This window comes from Heptranchias perlo, chromosome 3 (assembly GCF_035084215.1).
Source record: "Heptranchias perlo isolate sHepPer1 chromosome 3, sHepPer1.hap1, whole genome shotgun sequence".
NCBI classification, from domain to species: domain Eukaryota; kingdom Metazoa; phylum Chordata; class Chondrichthyes; order Hexanchiformes; family Hexanchidae; genus Heptranchias; species Heptranchias perlo.
In genome coordinates, this window is record NC_090327.1 from 134,100,885 (window position 1) to 134,119,799 (window position 18,915).

The 18,915-nt window shown below is 40.9% G+C and overlaps 1 protein-coding gene across 21 annotated transcripts in view; it reads right to left on the reverse strand.

Annotated features, from left to right (window-relative positions):
* fam49bb (family with sequence similarity 49 member Bb) overlaps window positions 1-18,915 on the reverse strand; it is a 165,629-nt gene that overhangs the window by 9,401 nt on the left and 137,313 nt on the right. For 20 of the 21 annotated variants that reach the window (XM_067982006.1, XM_067982005.1, XM_067981994.1 and 17 more), the window contains 4 exons: window positions 15,713-15,834; window positions 12,029-12,134; window positions 3,092-3,228; window positions 188-265 (listed from right to left, as the gene is read on the reverse strand). In XM_067982006.1, the coding sequence (XP_067838107.1) occupies window positions 188-265; window positions 3,092-3,228; window positions 12,029-12,134; window positions 15,713-15,834 (443 nt within the window). The remainder of the gene's footprint in view (window positions 1-187; window positions 266-3,091; window positions 3,229-12,028; window positions 12,135-15,712; window positions 15,835-18,915) is intronic. The other variant, XM_067981987.1, reaches the window with a different exon arrangement.

Consider the following 18,915-nt stretch of genomic DNA (forward strand, 5'->3'; position numbering starts at 1 on the left):
ATTGCCTTGGCAGAACATGTCAACTTGCTAACTATGCAGTTCAGTAAATTATAACTTGATAGCAAAATATTCAGTACATTTTCAGACCACATTATGAGCTACTTCCATTCTTCAAAGCGATGTATAAATAATTGAAACAATTACTAAATAAGAGTGAGCTTCATAGGGAAAAAAATAATTGACATACTGGAACATTATTGATCCTCATACGACTTAAAGTTCTCCTGTAGTAGCTGAAGTCATTCTGTATAGCAGGATTTGTCATCTGCAGAATAAATGAAATTAGCTTTGAGTTTATTTTAAATTAATAAAGGTTAAGGTCCAAAAGTAATACAAGAGATGTTACTGAATGTCTCCAATGAAATATGATTGTTATTTCCAAGAATGTCTAAATAGTGAATGGTCACAGTCAGCATCAAGGAAGGACATATTTTACACAGAACAAGTATTAATTTTTTTTATTCGTTCATGGGATGTGGGCGTCGCTGGCAAGGCCAGCATTTATTGCCCATCCCTAATTGACCTCGAGAAGGTGGTGGTGAGCCGCCTTCTTGAACCGATAAAGGAACAGCGATATATTTCCAAGTCGGGATGGTGTGTGACATGGAGGGGAACGTGCAGGTGGTGTTGATCCCATGTGCCTGCTGCTCTTGTCCTTCTAGGTGGTAGAGATCGCGGGTTTGGGAGGTGCTGTCGAAGAAGCCTTGGCGAGTTGCTGCAGTGCATCCTGTGGATGGTACACACTGCAGCCCGGGTGCGCCAGTGGTGAAGGGAGTGAATGTTTAGGGTGGTGGATGGGGTGCCAATCAAGCGGGCTGCTTTGTCCTGGATAGTGTCGAGCTTCTTGAGTGTTGTTGGAGCTGCACTCATCCAGGCAAGTGGAGAGCATTCCATCACACTCCTGACTTGTGCCTTGTAGATGGTGGAAAGGCTTAGGGGAGTCAGGAGGTGAGTCACTCGCCGCAGAATACCCAGCCTCTGACCTGCTCTTGTAGCCACAGTATTTATATGGCTGGTCCAGTTAAGTTTCTGGTCAATGGTGAACCCCCCGGAATTTGATGGTGGGGGATTCGGCGATGGTAATGCCATTGAATGTCAAGGGGAGGTGGTTAGACTCTCTCTTGTTGGGGATGGTCATTGCCTAGCCCTTGTCTGGCGCGAATGTTATTTGCCACTTGTCAGCCCAAGCCTGGATGTTGTCCAGGTCTTGCTGCATGCGGGCACGGACTGCTTCATTATCTGAGGGGTTGCAAATGGAACTGAACACTGTGCAATCATCAGCGAACATCCCCATTTCTGACCTTATGATGGAGGGAAGTTCATTAATGAAGCAGCTGAAGATGGTTGGGCCTAGGACACTGCCCTGAGGAACTCCTGCAGCAATGCCCTGGGGCTGAGATGATTGGCCTCCAACAACCACTACCATCTTCCTTTGTGCTAGGTATGACTCTAGCCACTGGAGAGTTTTCCCCCTGATTCCCTTTGACTTCAATTTTACTAGGGCTCCTTGGTGCCATACTCGGTCAAATGCTGCCTTGATGTCAAGGGCAGTCACTCTCACCTCACCTCTGGAATTCAGCTCTTTTGTCCACGTTAGGACCAAGGCTGTAATGAGGTCTGGAGCCGAGTGGTCCTGGCGGAACCCAAACTGAGCATCGGTGAGCAGGTTATTGGTGAGTAAGTGCCGCTTGATAGCACTGACAACGACACCTTCCATCACTTTGCTGATGATTGAGAGTAGACTGATGGGGCGGTAACTGGCCGGATTGGATTTGTCCTGCTTTTTGTGGACAGGACATACCTGGGCAATTTTCCACATTGTCGGATAGATGCCAGTGTTGTAGCTGTACTGGAACAGTTTGGCTAGAGGCGCGGCTAGCTCTACAGCCAGGATGTTGTCGGGGCCCATAGCCTTTGCTGTATCCAGTGCACTCAGCCGTTTCTTGATATCACGTGGAGTGAATCGAATTGGCTGAAGACTGGCTTCTGTGATGGTGGGGATATCGGGAGGAGGCCGAGATGGATCATCCACTCAGCACTTCTGGTTAAGGATGGTTGCAAACGCTTCAGCCTTGTCTTTTGCACTCACGTGCTGGACTCCGCCATCATTGAGGATGGGGATATTTACAGAGCCTCCTCCTCCCGTTAATTTTATCACATACGTGCCTTATAACTTCAAGAACTAATGTTATGTATTTTTTATGCCAAAAAAAACCTTAAAAACTATTGGAAACTCTTGGTTGATATCACTAATGCTTTGCAAAATCCCACGGTGGAATTATGAAAAATAAATGCACTTTATAATATCTGCATTGATCTATGAAATTCCATTAACTTGAATAGCATTCTAAAGGCTTCCTCCTCTTTTGTCCCTCTCCCCACATGTTTATATTTGTCCAGTTTTATTATACATACGTGTGCAAGCATACACACACACACACACACACACACACACACGGAGGACAGCGTGGCTGAATTCAACATTTTCTAGTTTGTATCTGAACTCACTGCTCCACACAAGGACAAATAGAACACAGCAGCTATCTTGGGTATACTTAGAATAACGGATTTCTCCAACCCACCCAATACAGACACACTTCAAGAAAGTGCCAACAATGTTGAGTCGCACAAAATTTGGATTATTCAAAGCTTACATAACAAAAAAATTGTTTTTCTGTTCATTTAATAGCAGTGAGTTAGCTCTAGTACACTCTAGTACTGTAAAAAAAATAAGTTATCAGACTGACCAAGCTGAGTCTGAGCAGCTGTGAAAGTTAGCACATTGTTACTTTAATGTGCCAGAAAGTTGAGAATATTTACTCTCTAATTAAGGGCATGCACCATCTGTTCCTTCCCCATTGTATTTTAGCTTTTACTAGATCCCATGACCAACAACTTGAAGGTGATAGAAACCTGCTGATTTTTCCCTTCCCTATGCAGGGAGACCCTGTAACCTCAGATCAAGAATCAAGTGGGATGAGTAGGGGTGGGGGGAGGAAGTAAGAAAATAAAACAAACCTGAGCCCACCCACTCACATTATTGCTTCAGTGTTTCTTGTCAGCATATCACTGTACAATCTCATTTGCTTACCTTAAGTTCGTCAAATCGTAGAGTGAAGTGGAGGATCTCAGCAAACTGCTTGGCAAGAGCCTGCTCTCGCTCAAGATGTTGTGTGGGACTGTATGGTGTGCTCGTCAGCGCTCCCAACAGGCCATGCAACGCTGCTTCTATCAAAGAAAGTTTGGATTATTTTACGTTAATACAAGGATTACCTAAATTATACAAATCAAATGGCACGCTGGGCAGGATTAGCATCATAGGATTGTTATAGCACGGAAGGAAGCCATTTGGCCCATTGAATTTGTGCCGGCTCTACGCAAGAGCAATCGAGCTAGTCCTACTCCCCCGCCCTATCCCTTTAGCCCTGCAAATTTCTTCCTTGCAAGTACTTATCCAATTCTCTTTTGAAAGCCACGATTGAATCTGCCTCCACCGCCCTCTCTGGCAGTGCATTACAGATCCTAACTATTCGCTGTGTAAAAAAGTTTTTCCTCCTGTCACCTTTGGTTCTTTTGTCAATCACCTTAAATCTATGTCCTCTGGTTCTTGACCCTTCTGTCAATGGGAACAGTTTCTCTCTATCTACTCTGTCTAGGCCCTTCATGATTTTGAATACCTCTATCAAATCTCCTCTCAACCTTCTCTGTTCCAAGGAGAACAACTCCAGCTTCTCCAGTCTATCCATGTAACTAAAGTCCCTCACCCTGGAATCATTCTAGTGAATCTCTTCTGCACCCTCTCTAAGGCCTTCACATCTTCCCTAAAGTGCAGTGCCCAGAACTGGACACAATACTCCAGTTGTGGCCAAACCAGTGTTTTATAAAGGTTCAACATGACTTCCTTGCTTTTATACTCTTATGACTCTATTTATAAAGTCCAGGGTTCCGTATGCTTTTTTAACCGCTTTCTCAAAATCTGCCCTGCCACCTTCAATGATTTGTGTACATATACCCCCAGATCTCTCTGTTCCTGTACCCCTTTTAGAATTGTGTCCTTTAGTTTATATTGCCTCTCCTCATTCTTCCTACCGAAATGTATCACTTCGCATTTTTCTGTGTTAAATTTCATCTGCGACATGTCCACCTATGCCACCGGCCTGTCTATGTCCTCTTGAAGTCACTCACTACCCTACTCACTGCTCACTACACTTCCAAGTTTTTGTCATCTGCAAATTTGGAAATTGTGCCCTGGACATCCAGGTCCAAGTCATTAATATATATCAAGAAAAGCAGTGGTCCTAGTAACGACCCCTGGAGAACCCCACTGTACACCTCCTTTCAGTCCGAAAAACAACTGTTCACCACTACTCTCTGTTTCCTGTCCCTTAGTCAATTCTGTATCCATGCTGCTACTGCCCCCTTTATTCCATGGGCTTCAATCTTGATGACAAACCTATTATGCAGCACTTTATCAAACGCCTTGTGAAAGTCCATATACACCACATCAATTGCATCGGCCTCATCAACCCTCTCTGTTGCCTTATCAACAAACTCTACCAAGTTAGTTAAACACGATTTGCCTTTAACAAATCCGTGCTGGCTTTCCCTAATCAATCCACACTTGTCCAAGTGACTGTTAATTCTGTCCCGGATTATCGTTTCTAAAAGTTTCCCCACCACCGAAGTTAAACTGACTGGCCTGTAGCTGCTGGGTTTATCCTTACACCCTTTTTTGAACAAGGGTGTAATAGTTGCAATTCACCAGTCCTCTGGCACCACCCCTGTATCTAAGGATTTTTGGAAGATTATGGCCAGTACCTGTGCAATTTCCACCCTTACTTCCCTCAGCAACCTAGGATGCATCCCATCCGGACCAGGTGACTTATCTACTTTAAGTGCAGTTAGCCTTTCTAGTACCTCCTCCTAATCAATTTTTAGCCCATCCAGTATCTCAACTACATCTTCCTTTTCTGAGACCAAGGCAGCATCTTCTTCCTTGGTAAAGACAGATGCAAAGTATTCATTTAGTACCTCGGCCATGCCCTTTGCCTCAGTGAGTAGATATCTTTTTTGGTCCCTAATCGATCCCACTCCTCCTCTTACTACCCGTTTACTGTTTACATGCCCATAGAAGACTTTTGGATTCCCTTTTATGTTGGCCATCAGTCTACTCTCATACTCTCTCTTTGCCCCTCTTATTTTCTTTTTCACTTCCCCTCTGAACTTTCTACATTCAGTCTGGTTCTCACTTGTGTTATCAACCTGACATCTGTCATACACCCCTTTTTTTTGCTTCATCTTATTCTCTATCTCTTTTGTCATCCAGGGAGCTCTGGCTTTAGTTGCCCTACCTTTCTCCCTCATGAAAATATACCTAGACTGTATCCGAACCATCTCCTCCATAAAGGCCACCCATTGTTCAATTACAGATTTGCCTGCCAATCTTTGATTCCAATTTATCCGGGCCAGATCTGTTCTCATCCCACTGAAATTGGCCCTCCTCTAATTGAGTATTTTTACTTGAGTGGTCCATTTCCTTTTCCATAGCTATTCTAAACCGTATGATACTATGATCGCTGTTCCCTAAATGTTCCCCCACTGACACTTGCTCCACTTGGCCCACCTCATTTCCCAGAACCAAATCCAGCAATGCCTCCTTCCTTGTTGGGTTGGAAACGGACTAGTCAAGAAAGTTCCCCTGAACATACTTTAAAAATTCCTCCCCCTCTTTGCCCCTTATATTACTGTCCCAATCTATATTAGGATAGTTGAAATCCCCCGTTATCACTATTCTATGGCTCTTGCACCTCTCTGTAATTTCCCTGCAAATTTGCTCCTCTATATCCTTCCCACTAGTTGGTGCCCTATAGAATACACCCAGAAGTGTAACGGCACCGTTATTGTTTCTTAACTCTACCAAATAGATTCTTGTCCTTGACCCCTCCAGGACATCCTTTCTCTCCAGCACTGCAATATTCTCCTTAATCAATACTACCACCCCTTCCCTTTCTTTCCTTCCCTATCTTTTCTGAACACCTTGTATCCAGGAATATTTAGTACCCAATCCTGCCCTTTTTTGAGCCAGGTCTCAGTTATCGCCACGACATCATATTCCCATGTGGCTAATTGCGCCTACAGCTCACCAACTTTGTTTACCACGCTTCGCGCATTTACACACAGGCACTGTAAACCTATCTTAGACTTTCTTGTATTCTCTCTTAGTCTGATCCCACCTAATAATGTACTATTTCTTATTCTAGTGCTATCTTTCTCTCCCAATCCCTTGTGCACCTTGTTTCTTCTTTCCAATGCTACATCCTGATGATTAATACCTGCTGAAGTCATTAGCTGAATTTTAAAAGATTCCCCTCTGTGCTGAAGTCTGCAAATACCATTAGTGAGCAATATATGATTTTTAAACTAATTAAAACACTTGGGTTAAGATCTGATTCTTTGATCAACTTGCTTAATACTTAATGTTTGTGCTTAGAACTACTGCCCCATTTACAATACAGTGTATAATAAATATATATGTATTCTGTGTTTTAAATCCAAATTTGTGTGACCCACAAATGAAAATCATGTTAAGTTTTGTTGTGGAAAAAGTAGTAGTATTTCACTTTATGCTCGTTCCATAGCGAAGCCTGGTTACAAGAACATTCCAATAAGCACGACGGGAAGAAACACCAAAATCGTATCTGCTGTGGAATTCATTGCTTAATTATGCAATATCACGCACATATTTAACTCACTGCATCTCTTAAAGAGCATTAATACAGAGCTATCTGATGGAGTTATCTGAATCACTGGATTAGATAAGACCAGCAGCCAGGAAGACTTGTAAGCTTTTTTCCTGGGCAGAATTCCAGTTGGAGCCAGGCAGTATAAACAAGGTGCTACCTGGCTGGATCAAATACTGCAGCTCCCAGGTCCAGACTGGGAGATCCAAGGAACCCAAGCAACTTTTTAAAACTAGGCTTTTAACAACGCACTGAAGTTACACCCCATGCATAAATAAGCAACTGGTACAAGACTGTTTTCTCAGGGATCTCACACCATTGGGCTCCAAAGTTGGATCAGCCACCGACTCTGGAAACATATTGAGCAGCTTTAGCATTGTTGTAAAGTGAAAACTGCTTTGCAGCACTGCTAAAGGTGCAGGATGAAAACACCCTTAAAGAACTGGACAAAATAATGCAACATATACTAGACACTTTGCCTTGCATAATTTTTGAACAGCATCTCTCTAATTTGCAGAGTAGCTTATCAGAATGTGCAGATGTCTGTAAATGTTATTCCTCCAGCCTGATCGCTTTTCACTCATGGCCATTATCTACTTATTGTTTGGATCATCAGCTCATTAATGCAATGATACTTGGGTTTCAAGAAATGAAAATGCAAAAAAAAATGTTAATGTACTGACAAAGGATAAAAAATGTGTATGGGGTCCTGTGTTATATTGAGGCTTGTCTGTGTAAACAAGGCTTTGCCACTTCTATACATAATTGAGGCAAATCAACTTGAGGCTGCATACATATCATCCTGTTATTCTACAAATAATGTATTACAGCTTATGCCTCTTATAAATTTTAACTATTTTATAGTGACAGGATATTATTTTAATAAAATTTTAATACAATTTTGACTTCAAAGTTAGTCTCCAGAATTTATTTCACGAGAATTTGTTTCTCTAAGACCCATTAGCCTGTTGTATTATCTATATTTTTAAAATATAAACAAATTAACTAGATAATATTTATAAATACTTTATTATACTTTGCTTTTATTAATTATAAAGATGGTCTTCTGTTTTCACTGGAGAGACAAGGGATCTGACTGAAATATGATATTTTCCTGATACAATGTTCTAAATAATTAACAATTATATTATATTTGTTAATGCCTAAAAAAGCAGCAAATTTTAAGACAAACTTGTCAAATACTAGCTTTTTTGCTGCTAGTATCCTATGATGTAACTATACATGCAATTTGTGCCTCTGAATATAAATCCTATTAAATGTTAAAATCAGTAGGCAAATTACTAAATTCCATTCAATACTTGTTTGCCTGTAGGTGGCACTACAATGAGTGTTTTCAATATTAGATGTGGAGATGCCGGTGATGGACTGGGGTTGACAATTGTAAACAATTTTACAACACCAAGTTATAGTCCAGCAATTTTATTTTAAATTCACAAGCTTTCGGAGGCTTCCTCCTTCCTCAGGTGAACGTTGTTGGAAACTTTCTAACAACTTTCAATATTAGATGTCATGTAATGTTCGCTATAACAATAGCAGCTATTGAATTTTGCTGATTTGAGGTCTGCATGTTCTTTTACACCATGGGCACCAGGTGGCTCTACAGATGCTCTCAAGCCCCCCTATGGCTTAGTATGAGGACAAACTATGTTTACAGTTTTAATTATGTATAAACTCATTTAGTTTTGGTTGTTCCTTCCAAAACAGACCTTCCCTGATTGGAAGGTTTCATACTCCTCTTCTGTAGTTATGTATTTGCCGTTAGGATGCTGGGTGGATACATTTCAGCCCACTGTAATAGTTCTCCTGGGCTCCCATGAAATACCCTTTGAAGGATGTACAATGACATTTCCCCCAGGACTCTTACTGGAGCACTGTGTAACGTAAAGGTGAAGGTGCCAATTTTTCTTCACAGAAACCCACCCTCTCCCAAACCGAGATTGCTTTCATGCTTTTCTTCTATGCCCCTCCCCCACCCCATTTAGATTGTTTTCTGGCCTTCCTTCCCCCCACCCCGTACAAAATTGTTCCCCTGCTTTTGCTCCCCTTTCCCGTCCCCCTGCCCCTCTTCTCATTCTCCCCCTCTCTCCATTTGACACCCACCCCCTCCCCCACTTGGTCTAATTATTCCCCAGCCTCTAACCCGTCTTGATTTCAATACTGCAATTGGTCTCAACTCGATGTGGAAAGCCATGGGATATCAAATAGTATTAAAAAGAATGCGTATAGCATGCTCCATCACACTCTTCCTGTTACACTTCCCTTTAATGCCATGTCACACACACTAATCAAATTTATTCTAATCTAGCCAAATTTCTTTTACTTATCTGTGATTGGCTGATTCAAATATAGAATTGACTCAGCCCTAGTCCACCCAAGTCCATCTCCTGGCTCCATTACAAGCTCTAGTGGCCTTTAAAAAAGTATTAGAACTTCTCTTCTGCTGTTTTTAAATACTCAAAAAAAAATCACTAGATGCTGCTCACTTGCTGACAGTAACCACCCTTTGCTCACCCACTGCCTGCAGTTCCACGCCCATCTTTCAGTCACTTCACACCCCGTGACATGCAGACAGCTCTGGCAGCCCAATTCCTCCAACAGCAAAGTGAGCAGCCCAGACTCTACTGGCTCTCAAATCAACTCCTTACAGCATGAGCCTAGCCAATAGTCACATCAATGCATGATGTTTGCACTATGACCTAGACTTCCACTTGCAAGCTCCAAATGCTAAACTCAATGGCCTAGATTGCCAGTATCTGATGCAGCAGCAGTTGACCTCCCCAAACAGTGACTATTTCTACAATTCGACTCAGAACTATAACCAAATACAGGCCAACTTGCCACTGCCCTTCATTTCCACCCCAGCCGCTCCTCCACCTTTATTTCCAGCTCAGCTCATCCTCCACATTTATTTACGGTATGGCCTTTCTAACTTGTTTATTTCACCTCGCCAATATTCCTCATTTATTTCCAACCTCGCTACTCCTCGGGTTTTTAAACCTACCTGCTGTCCATTAAGCCATTTGAAATTTCCTTTGGATCAGCTATTAAGAAAATCGTCCAATAAATCCTTTTTGTTTTCACAATTATTTAAGTGCACAAAATATGCCACATATATATATATATAAATATATACATAAAACAAAATAAAAATCTAAATATATTTGTATATACAATTGCATATACAAGTGCATTTCTATGTAATTAGATGTAAATGACATAGCTTGAGCAAAGCTATGGAAATCTCATTAGTAATAAACAGTCTAAGACAGAGTTGGAGTCACCATATTTATGTTGCTCTGTGGAAAGATTGGTCACTTAAGAATTGATCAAGAAAATTATGTGCAGCCTTTCTTTCCACACTTTTACGTAAATATGTCTGAGTAAATTTGATGGTGAATCATTTATCCTTAGATTAGATCTATTTAATGTAATTTGCATTTTAAATCTTGATAACAGAAAGGCTTTTCATTTCAGCCTGTTTATTTAGTGGGAGAGATTTTGTGCCAAATTTTGCTTTTTTTAAAACTATGCATCATGGTACAGATTCTTTTCAGCATTGTAAACAAAACATATTTTTAAAATTAGTTTAAGCAACAACACAGGGAAGATCAGAGCAATTAAAGTTGATCAGTGGAGATATTGCAAGGTTCCATTGTGTGAGTACAGGTCACAGAATGACAACATTGTAGTGGTTGGTTTTTGAAAAAAAAATGAAATTTCACTGGTGACTTCACTATATCACCAAGTACAGAGACAAGTGGTTTTAATTAGTAAAGAATCCTTGATGAACAAATTATTTTGTAGCAATGCAAAATCACATATTTGATCCACGTGTTCTATTTATTCCTCAATCTTATAGTCTCAAAGCCAACACTACGCTGGATGCTAAACCTGAAACTGGAGAGTTCTATGATCACATTGACTTTTGGCAGTAACCAGTGAACAGATTGTTAATTTAATCATGGCATGATGCAACACCTTAGGATACCACTGCAAACCTGTAATTAAAATAGATCTATAACAAGGCACAAAGTCATCCATTTGTTTCAAGCTGCTTTTACACTGACACTTCTTTAGTTCAGACTCTAGGAGATCACTGAAATGTGCCAACTCCTGCGTTTAGACTGCCAAATCTGGCTCCTTTACTCTGGTGGCAGAATCATTGGTCTATAATTTGCCACCTGGATAAGGGGCCAGGATTAGCATGGTCTCCCAAAATCAGAGCTAAACGTGCTTAAAAGCAGTTTTAGTGAGGTTAAAAAGTGGTCAGTCAACCAAGGGCACTTCCCCGAGTCACAAAAGTATCAGCAGTTCAGATAACTAAATTACTCCTGCATTAAAGTATTACAGTGCGATTAGCAATGAAGGATGGGCAAGATCAACATTACTACTTCATCTTGACCTGGAATTGAAAAAGCAATGGATAGGGACAGTCAATTGAGTTATTGAGAAACTAAACTGGAATTGTTCAATTAAGATTTGATTCATTCAAATCCACGCAGTGAGCACCCAAATTTCTTTTAGTTGAATGATCATTTACCGAAAACTGTTTAAGGTGCTCATTTAAAATATTATTTCCCCACCAAGCAGACTATAATTTCATGCGAAAATCCTGAACTACCACCAGTTTCATTTAGCTGTAATAAATAACAACTGATCGACGTGTAACTATCAGTATATTATGATGCACGAATTGTAAATGATTTTGAAAAAATCATATTCCTTAATTAATTCAGTCGAGAATTTAGATTTCAGTGCCTTACTCCTTCATTGGTGTATGAAGCTTCACCAATCATACACCAAGCTGTTTATGCAGATCCATTATTTCTCAACAGACCTGTACGGCTTTAAAATGACAACTTCAAAATAATAACTTCAGATTTCAACATTTTTAAGAATAAAAATTATGTTTGATAAGATACAGTAAATCCATTTTAATGTCAAGAAGAATTATTAATCAAAGGGCTCAATGCAAACTCTTCTAATTTTGGCTGCTGCCATGGTATCTGTCAGAAAAAGATGCTAACCCATGTATGTCTTGAAACTTAAAGACTTTTTTCCTGGCAATATTTATTAACCATTTTGCCACATATCAACAGTATTCATTTACAACATTATCTTTTGGTTCACATCACAGCATTTCTAACTATCATCCTCAATGATTTGTGACAAATAGGCACCATTCAACAAGGAAATAGAAAGAGCAAAAGAAAACTAACAAGAAGTCTTATCATATCTCATTTATGATCTAAAGAAAAATTATGCACCTAATCTCTGGGAGAACTCATAGAACTTCTTTAGTTTTCCTACTAGTGGACACACTGCACTCCATGCTTTTTCTTGCAAATTTTCATCACTTGGATGTTGTATTGCCTTTAAAATAAAGAGTTATTATTTTCAGACTAAAGAAACATATCACATATATCATCTCAAAACAGAACAAAAGCACAACAGTGAAACAGATATATATGAGTTGAGATGAAATCCTGGGCTATCTTAAAAGGATTTATTCCTGGATATCTCCACTTCTGAGGATGCACCATGCTTAAACGGAATTTTATGAATGCACTGTGCTCCAACAGAGTTTCCAGGTGGAAAATTCTAATCTCCCGGTTCTTATGTCAGGTGGCATTTTTAGCTCGTCAGCTAATGCACTTTACCATTGTAGTAAATTTATATTTACAAGCTTTTGCAAATGGCATGAAGCTACTCAATCCAATAGGCTCACGTCCATATTAATTTCCACCTGGACCAACTTGACTCGCAATGGAATCCAAGCCATAAAAGTGATGCATTTGTTATCAGATTCACATTTGGAGGCTGCCTCTGGGATTTGAGTATGCAAAGTGGAAAACTGTGCGTGCTCGGCAATCAAAGCTCACTATTTATTACAAAGGAGAAGGTTTTGGTGACTATTGTGCTGGCATGGTGTACTACAAGCATTAAGATTGTTAGTTCTAAACTTGCTGGAATCTTCTTTCCTTCCCAGGATAAAAAGTACCTATACTCAAAAAATATACCAATGCTAAAACTAGAATGTTGGTCCATATGAAGTTCCTGGGAAGGTATCAACTTCCAAATATTGCCATAGCCAAATTCATCAAGAACACTCATCGGCTAAATATCTTAAACACCAACACTTTTTCACATACAATTTTTAGTCCTCACTAGCTAATCATCATGTTTAGACCTGATAACTACAGAGTTCCACCATTGAATGACACTTGGTAAACCATTCTGGGAGACAAGGCTAGGGAAAAGGGCTTCATTCTACAAGGTACAAAGTTCTTGCTACAAATAACCTGAAGTGGCACACACTGACATGTGAAAATAAACACTTTTAAATGATTAGATTGTCAGCATCTCCAAAAAATTCCAGTTACCCTCCTCAATTTCATCAAATTTGCTTCCAATTTCCACCCTTCCCTCGCCTTCACATGGTCCATCTCCGACTCTTCCCTTCCTCGACCTCTCTATCTCCATTTCTGGGGATAGCCTGTCAACCAATATCTATTATAAGTCCACCGACTCCCACAGCTACCTTGATTACACTTACTACCACCCCACTTCCTGTAAGGACTCTATTCCCTTCTCCCAGTTTCTATGTCGCATCTGTTCTGACGATGCCACCTTCCACGCCAGTGCTTCCGATATGTCTTCCTTTTTCCTCAACCAAGGATTCTCCTCCATGTAGTTGACAGGACCCTCCACCATATCCATCCTATTTCCCGCAATTCTGCCCTCACCCCTTCCCCTCCCTCCCAGAACCGCTGTCCTCACCCTCTGCCCCACCAGCCTCCACATTCAACGTATCATCCTCCGCCATTTCTGTCATCTCCAACGCGATCCCACCACCAAACACATCTTCCCCTTCCCTCCCCTTTCAGCATCCCGAAGGGATAGCTTCTTCCGCGACACCCTGGTCCACTCTTCCTACACCCGCTCTCCTCCCCATGGCACCTTCCCATGCGAGCGCAGGAGATCCAACACCTGCCCTTTCAACTCCTCCCTTCCCACCATCCAGGGCCCCAAACACTCCTTCCAGGTGAAGCAGCGGTTTACTTGTACTTCTTTCAATTCAGTATATTGTATTCACTGCTCACAATGCGGTTTCCTCTACATTAGGGAAACCAAACGCAGATTGAGTGATCGCTTTGCTGAACACCTCTGGTCAGTCTGCAAGTGTGACTCTGACCTGCCGGTCACTTGCCATTTTAATTCCTCATCCCACTCTGGCCCCTCTGTCCTCAGCCTCTTACACTGTTCCAATGAAGCTCAACAGAAGCTCGAAGAACAGCACCTCATCTTTCATTTAGGCACTTTACAGCCTTCCAGACTCAACATTGATTTCAATAACTTCAGACCATAACCACTGCTCCCATTTTTTTTCCCTTTGAGACTGCAGCTGCTGGTTATGGTTCTGCTGTGTCATTTACAGCTCCTCTAGACCCATCTTTTGTTTCTTAACTTGTTCCATTACCACCCTCCTTGCCTTGCACCATCATCTCTTTTGTCATTTAATCACTCTTGCCCTCTACCCTATCACAGACCTTCCTTTTTGTTCTTTCCTCCCCTCCCCAGCTCTGTACTTGCTTAAAAACTGTTAACTCTTTAACAACTTCCAGTTCTGACAAAAGGTCTTCGACCTGAAACGTTAACTGTTTCTTTCCCCACAGCTGCCTGACTTGCTGAGCTTTTCCAGTATTTTCTGTTTTTATTTCAGATTTTCAGTATCCATAGTATTTTGCTTTTGATTCTTCTCAATCTGTTTGATGTTAGAAAAGGGGAGTACTCTAAAGCCTATGCGATCATCAGAATGGAAGAAAAGCTTGGGGGGGGGGGGTGGTGGGGAGAGAGAATATGTGTTCACGGTACTACCCAAAATGTTTATATTTTGAAAATCTACAAATAAAAATGTTCATTGACTAAAAATATTCATTACTTAGGCAAGAGTGTAAACTTCTTAATAGACTGTGGTCCCGAGGTCAGGGTCCCCACTAATGGATGATGGCATCCAATACACAAATAGTTTGGACTTCTGAATGATGGTATGAACAAGTTTGACCTAGTCAATTAAATGACATGAATGGGTCAACATCAATCACCTGATTAGCTTAAAAAAGGACTTTTGGAACAATCAGGGAATAAATTTTACTTGTGAGCCCAGTTTGAACACAATCCACTGGATGGTGCAGGCATACAAAAATAAACCTGCTATTAGCATTCAACCGATTGTTACCAAAAATGTCCATAGCAGCTCTGCATTCTTGGTATCAGCCTTGGCTCTGTTTTAGCACTCACAACTGACTCAGAAGGTCTGGTTTAAGGAATATAATCTAGGCTGACACTTGAGTGCAGTACTGAGGGAGTACTGTATTGTATGTTGAGGCATTAAACCAAGGCCCTGTCCAACACCTCTCAGCTGGATATAAAAGATCCCATGTCATTATTCGAAGGGCAGGGGAGTTCGCCCTATGTCCTGGTCAACAATTATCTCTCAACCAAAAAAAGGTCAACTGGTCATTCATCTCACTGTTGTTGGTGGGACATTGCTGTATAAAACAACAGTGGCTACACTTCAAAAGTTATTTGGTTGGCTGTAAAGCTGAAGATGTGAAAGGCACTATATAAATGTAAGTTCTTTCTTACTGAATATGTAAGTTGCTGAATAAGATGCACAAGTGTACCATGGGTGACTTGTCCGTATATTACTCTCCCTTTTATGTGTGGAAGTACCTGGCCACTGGCTCGGCATCTTCCCTAATGACCCTGCTGAGAAGGCAATTGTGATTGCAAATCTGCCTTTCACCCGCCATTTAAAATTAGAATATTAATTTCTTCCACAGATCTTCTTTAATGGGTCCTTCATACACCATACAGCTAATTGTTTTTTTTTCTGTAATTTATTTACTGATCAAAGCAAGAAACTTTTAAAAAATCAAAATCAATACCTCTCTTATTTCATGTCCTGCCCCTCTGTACGATTGTAGATCATCCAGAATTCCCTCTGCATCCTTTAACACTACATTCGCCTGATTAAATACTTCTCTTTCAGCTTCTGTAGGCTGTGCGTCTGAACAGTAGTGTATAAGTATTCAGTATAAGCAGAATTCAATATAGTAATTCAATAAACAAAGCTGATTAAAGAACATTAGGCATTAACATGAATACTACATTAATTTAGAAGTTAAGGTCACATAAAAATGTATGCATTTTGCATTTGGTTCCTGGGGTTTTGTATTTCAACTGCAAATTTCTACAAATTTCAAACAACTTTTTTTTAATCACTGCCAAAATCTGGTTTGCAAGTTGTTCTGTAGATTGCAAACATACAGAATGTGATTTAGACACCAGATTTTATGGTATTTAAAATTACAATTCTAGGTTAAATTAACAAACAGATTATCCTAGATTGTTGTGGGATAAATGATTGATCTCCATCCCATATGTTCAACTCTAAATAAGAAAAACTACAATTAAAAAGAGATAATTATGCTTGTACATTTTATTAAACTGGACAGCAAAAAAGATCACTATGTAGAGATTGGTATTGACTGAGTTATGATGTGTAATTTTCATTTGGAACTACACTTTTGTTTAAGCACAAATTATAGGAATACTTAAAGAACAGTAAATTTACTGAACAAATATAGCAACGCTAATTTCACCTTCCTCGGCTTGTGGGCAACCACGTTAAATTTTGCCCAAAATATTTCATACCAACAACTTTGCTTATATGAAGACACTCTCAAAAGGGCCCAGCTAGTACAATGGGTTAACATAGTATCTTTTTAACTTTAGAGCTGGTTCCAAATCCAGTTCAAATTAATGTAGAGATCCATTTGTGACTGGAAGCCTGTGGCCAGTGGGGTACCACAGGGATCGGTGCTGGGTCCCTTGCTGTTTGTGGTCTACATTAATGACTTGGATATGAATGTAAAAGGTATGATCAGTAAGTTCACTGATGATACAAAGATTGGTAGGGTGGTAAATAGCGAGGAGGATAGCCTCAGTCTGCAGGACGATATAGATGGGTTGGTCAGATGGGCGGAACAGTGGCAAATGGAATTTAACCCGGAAAAGTGCGAGGTGATGCACTTTGGAGGGACTAACAAGGCAAGGGAATACACAATGAATGGGAGGACCCTAGGCAAGACAGAGGGTCAGAGGGATCTTGGTGTGCAAGTTCACAGATCCCTGAAGGCGGCGGAACAGGTAGATAAGGTGGTAAAGAAGGCATATGGGATACTTGCCTTTATTAGCCGAGGCATAGAATATAAGAGCAAGGAGGTTATGATGGAGCTGTATAAAACACTGGTTAGGCCACAGCTGGAGTACTGTGTGCAGTTCTGGTCGCCACACTACAGGAAGGATGTGATCGCTTTGGAGAGGGTGCAGAGGAGATTCACCAGGATGTTACCAGGGCTGGAGCGCTTCAGCTATGAAGAGAGACTGGGAAGATTGGGTTTGTTTTCCTTGGAGCAGAGGAGGCTGAGGGGGGACATGATTGAGGTGTACAAAATTATGAGGGGCACAGATAGGATGGATACTAAGGAGCTTTTTCCCTTCGTTGAGGGTTCTATAACAAGGGGACATAGATTCAAGGTAAAAGGCGGGAGGTGTAGAGGGGATTTGAGAAAGAACTTTTTCACCCAGAGGGTGGTTGGAGTCTGGAACTCACTGTCTGAAAGGGTTGTGGAGGCAGGAACCCTCACAACATTCAAGAAGCATTTGGATGAGCACTTGAAATGCCATAGCATACAAGGCTACGGACCAAATGCTGGAATATGGGATTAGAGTAGACAGGGCTGATGGCCGGCGCGGACACGATGGGCCGAAGGGCCTCTATCCGTGCTGTATAACTCTCTCTCTCTCTATATGAAGTGCACTTGGCAGTCACCATCCAGTTCCTCAGGTGAAGCAGGTCCACAGCACAAAGCTGCTCATCATACAGTAAAATTACAGCCTCAGTAAGAATGGCTGGAGAAGGAACTGAAAAAAAAAGCCTCAATGATGCAGTAGGGCCAGGTTTGAGGCTAAGGCACATTTTTGGAGAAAACATCTCTTCCAAATAATTTAATTATGGCTATTCTTTAAAAAAAAATCTTTGGCGTAATGCAGCACTAAAAAAACCTCTCTTAAATACAAACCTTGTAAATACTGTAACCAATGTTAGAAAGACTAACGCCATAAATGCAATTATAAAATATTTGTAACTTGCAGTTATTTTTATGTGACTTTAAAATATACTATGTCATAAATGTTTGATAAATCTGGGACTTAACAGGTTTTAAGAACGGATTAGGTCTTCTTCAGTTCCTCGGTACGTTTAATACATTAAAGACAAATTTTTACAATTTTTTTAAATTATGTGCAACTTGGAAGAATTGCATTCCACATCCCAAGTTTTTTTTTAAAACTTACTCTTTCCTTCCAATATTTGATGCTATCTTTCATTTTCTGCAGCATCAGGTGGTCCAGTAGAAATACAACAGGGTTCATATCACTACAGCTGCCAAAGTTCAAAACTCCATTGCTCTGAGCAGCTTTTTGCATTTTGTGGAGGTAGGGGTGCAGGAACAGAGAGACCTGGGGGTATATGTGCACAAATCTTTGAAGGTGGCAGGACATGCTGAGAAAGCAGTTAAAAAGCATATGGGATCCTGGGCTTTATAAATAGAGGCATAGAGTTCAAAAGCAAGGAAGTTATGCTGAACCTTTATAAAACACTGGTTCGCCACAACTTTTTTTTTATTCATTCATAGGATTGTGGGCGTCGCTGGCAAGGCCAGCATTTATTGCCCATCCATAATTGCCCTCGAGAAAGTGGTGGTGAGCTGCCTTCTTGAACTGCTGCAGTTCGTGCAATGAAGGTTCTCCCACAGTGCTGTTAGGTAGGGAGTTCCAGGATGTTTACCCAGCAACGATGAAGGAACGGCAATATTTCAAAGTCAGGATGGTGTGTGACTTGGAGGGGAACATGCAGGTGGTGGTGTTCCACGCGTCTGCTGCCCTTGTCCTTCTAGGTAATAGAGGTCACGGGTTTGGGAGGTGCTGTCGAAGAAGTGAATGTTACTTGCCACTTATCAGCCCAAGCCTGGTTGTTATCCAGGTCTTGCTGCATAAGAGCATGGACTGCTTCACTATCTGAGGG